The sequence below is a fragment of the Populus euphratica genome, unplaced genomic scaffold (genome assembly GCF_000495115.2).
Source record: "Populus euphratica unplaced genomic scaffold, PopEup_1.0 scaffold240.1, whole genome shotgun sequence".
In the NCBI taxonomy this organism is placed as follows: Eukaryota; Viridiplantae; Streptophyta; class Magnoliopsida; order Malpighiales; family Salicaceae; genus Populus; species Populus euphratica.
Window position 1 is genome coordinate 175,313 of NW_011500121.1, and position 10,620 is coordinate 185,932.

General features: G+C 34.7%; 1 protein-coding gene across 1 annotated transcript; it reads left to right on the forward strand.

Annotated features, from left to right (window-relative positions):
* The first annotated feature begins 5,528 nt into the window (after positions 1–5,528).
* On the forward strand, positions 5,529–8,257 carry RPS2 (NB-ARC domain-containing disease resistance protein). The gene has a single exon (XM_011005048.1). It carries the CDS (start codon positions 5,548–5,550, stop codon positions 8,221–8,223), a length of 2,676 nt encoding a protein of 891 aa, XP_011003350.1. The 5' UTR covers positions 5,529–5,547; the 3' UTR covers positions 8,224–8,257.
* The last annotated feature ends 2,363 nt before the right edge of the window (positions 8,258–10,620 follow it).

The window sequence follows — 10,620 nt, forward strand, 5'->3', positions numbered from 1 at the left end:
TTTTAGGATCTTCTAAAGCGTGAAAAGAATGGTTTGTCACCTTTGAAATTTCTCCGGTAGAATTGTTAATGAAAATTATATTTCTCTTATTTTTAATGCATGAGTATGGTATGCATGCATACTGGTCTAGGATTAATTTCAGTCTCTAGAATCAAGCTGAAATTGAATGTATTGAATGTATATAAATATGCCTTGCAATCAGTTTTATAATCAATAATTTTATAGTTAACTAACTCTATTTAGAACAATAATCAATTCTATAATTAATTTATTATATTTACAACAATTTCTCTCAAGCTGGAGGATTTATGTTAATCATGCATAACTTGTTACAAATATTTTCAATCTTAGAACCACTTAAAGCTTTAGTGAAGATATCATCCAATTGCTCTGTAATTTTGACATGACTAGGAGAGATTAAATTTTACTGAATAGGAGAGATTAAATTTTACTGAATTTTTTCACAGATGAAGTGACAATCAATTTTAATATGTTTAGTCCTTTTATGAAAAACTGGATTAGATATAATGTGAATAGCAACTTGATTGTCACACAATAACTTTATAGGTAGTGAACTACCTAGACTAATCTCACTGAGTAATTGTTGTATCCATATAAGTTCATACGTGGATTGTCCCATAGCTTTGTATTCTGATTCAGCTGGAACGAGAGATTACATTTTGCTTCTTACTTTTCCATGACACTAAGTTTCCCCCAACAAAAACACAATAACCCGTAGTAGATCTTCTATCAGTTTTAGAACCTGCCCTATCTGCATATGAGAAGCATTCTATATGAGTATGACCATGATTTCTATACCACATGCCACTCTCTGGAGCTCCTTTAAGATAACATAAAATCTGTTCCAAAGCTGCCTAATGGGTGGTTTGCAGGGAAGACATGAACTGGCTCACAATGCTAACAGGATATGCAATTTCAAGACAAGTCATCGTTAGATAATTTAACTTGCCAACTAATCGATGATACATCTCAGGATCTGCAAACGACTCACCATCTTTTGCTATAAGTTGTGTGTTGGTGACTATTGGTGCACTACAAGGTTTGGCACCTAAATTTCTAGTTTTTGTCAAAAGATCAAGAATATACTTTCTTTGAGATAGAAAGATACCTTCTTACACTTTGTAACTTTAATATCTAAAAAATACCTAAGTATCTCCAAAACTTTAGTTTGGAAATTTGCTTGAAGGAAAGACTTAAGAGCTGAGATGTCTTTACTGTTATTATTAGTGATAATAATATCATCAACATACACAACCAACAAGATAAGGTCAACTTTAGATTGTTGGTAGAATACCAAATGATCACACATACTCTTCTTCATATCAAATTCTTAAATAACCTCACTGAATCGCCCAAACCAAACACATGGACTCTATTTTAACCCATATAAGAACTTTCAAAGTTGACAAACCTTAATAGACTCCCCCTAAGCAACAAACCTAGGTGGTTACTCCATATACAATTCTTCCTTCAGATCACCGTGAAGAAATGCTTTCTTAATATCTAACTAGTGTAAAGGCCAATCATTAGTGGCAGCAATAGACATAAATAAACGAATAGCTGCAAGTTTAGGCACTAGAGAAAAGGTATCGGAATAATCTACTGCATATGTTTGAACATATCATTTGACAACAAGATGGGATTTAAGACGATCCACAAACCTATCGGGATTGACCTTGACAACATACACCTATTTACAACCAATAGTTTGTTTTCTTGCTAGTAAGTCTACGAGTTTCCAGGTGCCATTATCGTCTAAAGCTCTCATCTTTTCTTCCATAGCAGCTCGCTAACTAGGATGAGACAAAGCCTCAATTAAAGTTTTGGGAACAAAGACAAAGTCTAAAGAAGCAATAAAGCAAAGCAAAAAAAGAGACAAATGTATATAAGAAGCAAACAATAAGATATGATGAGTACACTGTCTTTTGCTTGTACGAACAACAATAGAAAGATTGAGACTAGGATCTGTAGATGTATGAACTGGTGGAGGACGTCAAGAATACACTTGGGTGATGACTAGTTTTGTGGGAACTGGGTCATTTAAGGAAGTATGGTTAATAGTAATGGTAATATTGTACACTAGAATATCATCATTCTCCCCCTCACAATTATAAATTTTCGACATGGAAAAGAATGAAATGGTTTCAAAAAACAAATTATTAGAAGACACCAAATAACAACCCAACTTAGAAAAGCAACATCGATACCCTTTCTCTAGATGAGAATACCCTAAAAAGACACACTTTAGAGACTTAAGATCTAATTTAAACACCTCATGCCGAACATTATGAATAAAACAAGTACAAAAAAAAATTTGTGGTTCAACTAGAAATAAGTAATGAGAAGGAAACAAAATAGAATGAGGAGCAGCATCAGCCAAAATAGACGAAGGCATACGATTAATTAAAAAATAAGCAGTCGAAATTGCATTTGCCCAGAACTGTTTAGGGACATTCATTTGAAAAAGGAGGGCTCTAGCAACTTCTAGTAAATGTTTATTTTTATGTTCTGTAACACTATTTTGAGGTAGGGTGTCAACACATGAAGATTGATGAAGAATTTCATTTTGTGACATATAGAATTAAAAGGCTTGGAAAAATACTCTTTTGCATTATCACTTCGTAAAATGCACACAACATTAAATTGAGTTTTTAGTTGAGCATAGAAGGCACTAAATATAGAGAGTAATTCTAACCTTTTTCTCATTAAGTATAACCAAGTGACACGAGAATAATCATCAATAAAAGTAATAAAATATCAAAATCCAGACTTAGAAAGTACAAGACAAGGACCCCAAACATAAAAATGTATTAACTCAATGAGGGACGCAACTCGTTTGTTAACTCTTAGTACATATGAAGAGCGATGATGTTTGGCAAATTAACAAGACTCGCAATTTAAATGAGATAACTTTTGGAAATGAGGAAAGAATTTTTTTAAAATGGGTAACGAATGATGCCCCAACCAATAGTGAAGTTCGAGAGGTGTCATTATACTGGAACAAGTAACAAGTTTTGGTATTTTTGGATTTGGCATTTTTGGGTTAATAGTTTCAAGCACACAAAGACCACCAGATTCACGTCCTTTACCAATAGTCTTCCCCGTCATAAGATCTTGAAATAAACAAAGGTTAGAGAAAAATAAGACACAACAATTGAGAGCCTTAGTGATTTGATTAACAGAGAGTAAATTGAAGGAAAAGTTGGGCAACACAAGATAGATGATAATGAAAGAGATGATGTAGGAGAGATTGTTCCAAAACCAATAACAGAAGTGGTTGACCCATCAGCCAAAGTAACACCAAGAAGATTTTAAAGATTTTTGTAAGGTTTAAAAGGGGAAAGAATACCTTTGTCACCTGTCATATGATCTATAGCACCTGAATCAATGACCTATTTGCTAGAGAATGACATAAGACATGTAGTGGGTTTACATGACTTATCAATTATAGAAGGATTAGACTTTAGTGAGGCTTGGTATTGAGTGAAATGAGCAAATTCATCAACAGAGACAAGCACAGACTTATCATTCGATGAAGACACTATAGATACATGGCTGATTTCTTGAGTTGCAATATTAGCAACTTGGGCTAGCTACTGAGGTTTACCGTGAAACTCCCAACAAGTACATCTTATATCACTAGGTTCATCACAGTAATAACAAACTGGTTTATTATGACCAGCATTTCTACCTAAGTCACCACAACTCTAACTGCCTCAAAAACCAATATTTTTACGGCTGCCTCGACATTTCTACCTAAGTCGCCACAACTCTAACTACCTCGAAAACCAATATTTTTACGGCTGGCTCGACTTCCTTGACCAACTTCATTTGAAGTTCCACGACTCATAAGGGCATTAGTGACAATAAAAGTAGATCGAGATCCCTTTAAACACAAGATTCTTGTAAAGGGGTCACAAAAAGTGGTTATCTTCGGGCTAGAAAGAATTTATGTTCGAGCAACATCAAATTCTGGTGGCAGACTTGCAAGGAAACTTATAACAATCATTTGTTGACATTAAGAATGCTGAGTTTTCACATCAATACTAAAATGAAGAAGAGAATTCAACTCCTCGTATACCCGTTTAAAATCTATAAAGTATTCAGTGAGAGACCTATCCTGCTTCTCCGGGCAATAAAACGCCTTACACACATTATATATATGAGAGATATTTCCTTTGCCAGAATATAAGAAAGCCAAATAATTTAGAAGATCTTTAACAAATTCACAGTGATCAACTAAACCAATCACTTCAGTATCAATAGAATTTCGAATCTGTAGGAAAATTCTGGCATCATCTCTCAACCGTGCCTTCTTTACTGCAATATCAGATCGGGATCATCAATAAGGTGATCATCTTTATCAATACTATGAAGTGTGCCTTCTTTGCTGCAATATCAGATGTGGATCATTAATAAGGTAATCATCTTTATCAATACTATAAAGATACACTTGTACTGTTTTGCTCCAATTCAAATGGTTGGTATTATTTAGTTTGTGCTTTGTGATTTTTGTTGTCATAGGAACAATATTAGAAATTATGGTTTGCACTTCTGTGTTTCTACGCTTTGCTATTACTACACTCAAAGTAGGACAACTAACAACAAAAAAAATAAAAAATTATGACTTAATTGGGCCACACTAAAAGAAAAAAGAATTATATGACTCTGATAGCACGTAAAATTGTTAGAGTATAAAAATAATATATCTCTTATGCATGAGTATAGTATATATATATATATATAGGTCTAGGATTAATCTAGCTATAATTTAATGCATGTTAATCAGTTTTACAATTAACCGATAACTGATAACCCTATAATTGACTTACTTTATTTGTAACAATAATCAATCCTATAATTAATTTATTATATTTACAACATCTCCAAATAAATATTTGCTCATAGAGGGAAATTTTATGATGAAAGTCAATTGTTACCCTTTCAAATGAGTAATGATTGTTCAAAATTTCATAGCCATATCGTGTTCCTCAAGCTGGAATAGCATTTGAAACACCAATGAAATAAACTCAGAATCAATTTCAAGGGGATTTTTCAAAATAAAATAAATTTTTTTTCTTAATTTGAAATTTGAACATCTAAAGCTGAAATATTTATTGGGAGTTGATTTATGATAAATCAGGAAGAAGAAAGGGGAGGGTGGGTGTTAGTAATCATTGAAGGAGATAGTCAACAAATTTTAATCCAAGGAAAAGGTGGGGAACTTTCATAGAACCTACTTTTCTTTGTTTTATACTGGTGGAAAATAGCAACGCAAATGTAGAAGAAGTCAGTCAACTTGTCGGTTTCCATAATGGCGGCCTTCTTGCATTATCTAATCGAGGGAGGATGAGTTGATGATCAGTCCATTTCCAATTCATTTGTGCTGGTCTGACTCCCATCTTTTCATTGCAAGAATTGAGCAATCCTCTCATGTCATCAATCCAGTGGGTAGCAAGGAGATAAACAGCTTTTCTAGGCAAACTTCAATCAACTTCTTTTTTCCTTCGCAGAAGAATTTCATCTATGGATATTGTTTCTCCTCTGGTTGGCATGGCTCACAGCTTGTGCATTTCTGTTGCTGCAAGGTTGAGCTATGTTGTTAATGTGGATCAAAGGATTGACTCCCTCTCAACAGCACTAAATGAATTGAAGGACAAAAGGGATGACTTGAAGAGACAGGTTGAGCGAGCTGAGGTGGAGGGATTAACCTGCACAAGCCAAGTCAAAGGGTGGCTACAAAGAGTTGAAGTTATCGAAGCTGAATCAAGCTCCATCATTGAAGATCTTGGACAGAGAAGACGATGCCGTGTCGGCTGCAATGCTTGCTTTTCAACATACAAGCTCAGCAAGAAAGCTTCGAAGCTGCTAAACAGAGCTAATGAACTGATTGGAAAAGGAGCTTTTAATGTCGTCGCCGATGACCCAATTCCTGATGCGGTTGAGGAGATGCCGAGTAGGCCAGCTGTCGGACTCAATATGATGTTAGAAAGAGCTCGACAATTTCTGGCAGAGGATGGAGTTGGAACAGTTGGAATTTATGGAATGGGGGGAGTCGGGAAGACAACTCTGTTGAAGACTATTAACAACGAATTTCTCACCAAACGCCACCATTTTGATGTAGTAATATGGGTTGTGGTCTCAAAAGAATTTGTTGCCGATAAAATCCAAAGGGCTGTTGGGGCCAGGTTAGGTTTGCCGTGGGAAGAATCGGAAAGCCACGAGCAACGAGCACTGAAAATACATAAACTAATGAGAAGGAAAAAGTTCCTCCTTTTGTTAGATGATGTCTGGGAGGGAATTGATCTTCTGAATGTGGGAATCCCTGTTCCAGAGAAAACGAACAAATGCAAAGTGATATTCACAACACGTTCATTGGATGTGTGTACTGGCATGAATGCTCATCAGAAGCTGAGAGTTGAATTCTTGGGTGAAGAAGACTCGTGGAAACTCTTCTGCGAGAATGTTGGGGAAAAGGAGATCTTTGATTCAGAAACTATTCGGGCGTATGCTGAGACCATTGTGAGAAAATGCGGAGGCTTGCCGCTTGCCTTGATAACAATTGGAAAAGCCATGGCCAATAAAGAGACTGAAGAGGAATGGAAGTATGCAATTGAGGTATTGAACAGATCTCCTTCTGAACTTCGAGGCATGGAAGATGTGTTTTCTCTTCTAATGTTCAGCTATGACAATCTGGAGACTGATGCGCTGAGGTCATGCTTCTTATACTGTTCTCTGTTCCCTGAAGGCTACTCTATCGAGAAAGAGCTGCCTATAAAGTACTGGATTGGGGAAGGATTTCTAGGCAGTTTCCATGCTAGTTATGTGTATAATCAGGGACATGCTCTAATTGGTTCTCTTAAAGTTGCATGCCTGCTTGAAACCGGCGAAGAGAAAACTCAAGTGAAGATGCATGATGTAGTCAGGAGTTTTGCCTTGTGGATAGCTTCAAAATGTGGATCGAACAATCAGTTTCTGGTGAAGGCCAGTACGGGGCTGACTGAAGCACCCAGAGCTGATCATTGGAAACATTCACTGCGAATTTCGCTGTTTGATAATGGAATAACGACACTAGCAGAGATTCCTGAGTGCCCCAGATTGTCAACCTTGTTGCTCCAATGGAACAGTGGTTTGAACAGGATTCCAAATACCTTTTTCCACTTTATGCCTGCTTTAAGAGTCCTGGATTTGTCGTTTACCAGTCTTAGAGAGATTCCAGTATCCATCAATGAGTTAGTTGAGTTGCGGCATCTTGATTTGTCAGGGACAAAGATAACTTCATTGCCTAGAGAGCTTGGAGATTTGGCCAAGCTGCAGCATTTGGATCTGCAGCGAACACATTCTCTTAGAATAATTCCACAAGAAGCTATATCAGGACTTCTGCAATTACGAATTTTGAATGTTTATTACAGCTATGGAGTTTGGGAACAGCAGGATAATGAAGTTGGATTTGAAGACTTGCAATCCTTGAAGCATCTTACCACACTTGGTATCACCATTAATGAATTGAATACCCTGAAGAGGCTCTATAGTTTCAGCGGCTTACTAAAAGTAATACAGTATCTTTACATTAAACAATGTGATGGCTTATTTTACTTGCAACTGTCATTGAATTCCAGTTTCGGCGAAAGGTTGAGAAGGCTTAGCATCAATAACTGTTATGACCTGCAGTACTTGCAAGTTGATAAAGAGGCTGGTAAAAAATGGTTGCCCAGCCTGGAGGTTGTGGCGTTACATGGCCTTCCCAACTTGGAAACAGTGTGGAAGAATCCGGTGACTCGGGAATGTCTGCAGAATCTTCAATCTATAAATATCTGGCACTGCCGCAAGTTGAGGAATGTTTCCTGGGTTTTACAACTTCCAAAGCTAGAGGTGATTTACTTAATGTACTGCGAAGAAATGGAGGAAGTTGTCAGCAGGAGTGGGATACCAAGAGAAGATTCAAAGGCATTTCGAATCCTTCGAACTCTGTCTTTCCGCGACCTGCCAAAACTAAGGAGTATTACTCCATGGGAACTCGCTTTTCCTTCCTTGGAGAGCATTGCAGTAATTGATTGCCCTAACCTGAAACAGCTATCGATCAAAACTCACAACACCTCAACTCTACCAACTGTATATGGAAACAAGGAATGGTGGGATGAGCTTGAATGGAATGAAGCCAGCAGCGAAACTGCTTTCGTTCCACACTTCATGCCAATTTGATCCTTCCGGTTGTGGTATCATGTCCAATTTATGTAGAATACGGATTTGATCCTTACGGTTGTAGTATCATGTCCAATTTATGTAGAATACGGAGTTGAGTTAGTATAAATACACTAATCTCAAGTATAGAAAGAAGTTACGGTTATTTAAGAATTTACTTTCTTGTTTTAAGATCAATTATTTTAGTGTTATTTTGATTATTAGAATTAAAAGAATATTTTACAATACAAAAGCTTTTATAAATTTTATCAAGTTAATTTAAAAAATCAGATTAAAAAACAATTATATTTATTTTTATTAAAAATTATGCCTATATTTATATATAAATATAAAAGAAAACAATTATTTTCTTTAATAATTATATGAATCTATTTATAAATATAAAAGGAAACAATTATTTTCTTTAATAATTATATGAAACAGCTGCCATTACTATATAACTCTTCTAAATTTTATTTATTTATTTATTTATGAAATATAAAAGGATAACTCCGCCTAATACATAGACACATTTAACCAATAAATAATAAAAAGAGAAAAGAGAAAAGAGAAAAGATGGCTGCCAGAATCCTCGGTAATCAGTCTTACAACGTTTTTTAGAAACACAAGGCATGTAGCCCATACCTGAGGTTGGTGTGTCTCGGTACTAAATTAAGAGTGGCCCTTGTGAATTTTAAAAATCTAAAATATCAATCCCTTTTCATTAAATAGGATGATGACTAGGTATTTGATTTGTTTTGTTGCGTGTTAGATTAAAAAATAAATAAATATATAAACTTTTACAATATGTTTTTTTATGTATCAAAACCTATCAGTAAATTAAAAATTTTATTTTAAATAAATATATAAACTTTTACAATATGTTTTTTTATGTATCAAAACCTATAAGTAAATTAAAAATTTTATACATATATTTAATTAAATTAATTAAAATCATCCAATAAAAAAATAAAAAAAAAGTTATTAAAGATAACTAAAGATGAAACTTGATCTATAAACATAATCCATTAATCTAGTTTTGTTTAATGATTTTATTTATTAAAATTATTAAAATTAGTTTTGTCTAGTGGATCCTCTAACCTTAACATTTATTTTTATCATTATTTAATCCTCACATTGATTTTCTATCTCAAAGTTCTCATCAATTTTTTTTTTTTATTATTACTATTGTTATTGTTGCTGTGTTATTGTTGTTTATAATTTATACAATTAACTTCCATATGATTCGATACCGATCTTGCTAGGTTATTTATTACTTTGACATTCCTACACTTGGAAGAAGATATCAATCTTTTAGTCGTGTCACTATCCTCATGACCTGCCATTGCACCCAAACCTAAGTAAAAAAAAAAAAGTCCCTTGGTGGCCTAGAACTCACTACAAAGTTGTCCTAAAGAGACTGACTTAACCATCCTTTACAATTGGTGATGGTGACTTTTGACTAGTGGTTGAGGTCCTTTTTATTGAATCAAGAGTTAAGATTCATACTCAGTAAAGACCAAATGCCTCCTTTTCATCTCCTATAAATAAAGGTGAATTTTGTATAATAAAAAAAGAGAAAATTAAGAGAGAAGAGAGGGGGGAATCAACCAAAAACCATTGTTTTTTTCCCCAACTACCTAACTAGCCTCCTTTCTCCTCCTCTAGCGACCATTGTGAACCACGAATAACCTTGAAGTTTTTAGTGACCATTGTGAACCACGAATAACCTTGAAGACACCACCATTAGATGGTTAACAACCACCTCTCGTTGAGGTAATTTTTTTATTTCTCTTATTGGTTCATTATATGATGTTTTGCATGGTTTAAAAAAATATTACAACTCATTAAAAAAAGACATGTTAGGTCGTTTATTGCCCTAACAAATCAGGTTGAGTCTGAGCCCAAGCTATACATAAAGGCTTAGGCCTTAGGCCCAACCCATATTGTTAGGCCAAGCCCAACCCAGATATAAGGTCGTGTTTGACCCACCATATTTCTCTATAAGAAATAAGGTCTTGTTTGGCTACTTAAAATGTGTTTGACATGACCAAAAGATTGATATCTTCTCCCAAATGTAGAAGTGTCGAAATAATAAATAATTCGACAAGATTGGGATCAAACCATAGGGAGGTTAACTATATAATGGTAATAATAATAAGTTAAAGAGGACTTAGAGATGTAAGATTAATGTGAAAATTAAATAATGATAAAAAAAATATTAAGGTTAGAGAATCCACTAATAGTATTTAAAATAAGTATTATATAAACTCTTTTTATTACTCAACTCGAAACCATACAAAAAGAAGGTTCCAATCAGATGATTTGTGACACGACTAAAAGATTGATGTGATTAAAAGATTGATGCCTTCTCCCAAATGCAGGAGTGTCAAAGTAATAAATAACCCGGCAAGACCA

Bases quoted from the DNA above. Each gene is read 5' to 3' on its own strand.
- RPS2 (XM_011005048.1), top strand. From the start codon at position 5,548: ATGGATATTGTTTCTCCTCTGGTTGGCATGGCTCACAGCTTGTGCATT.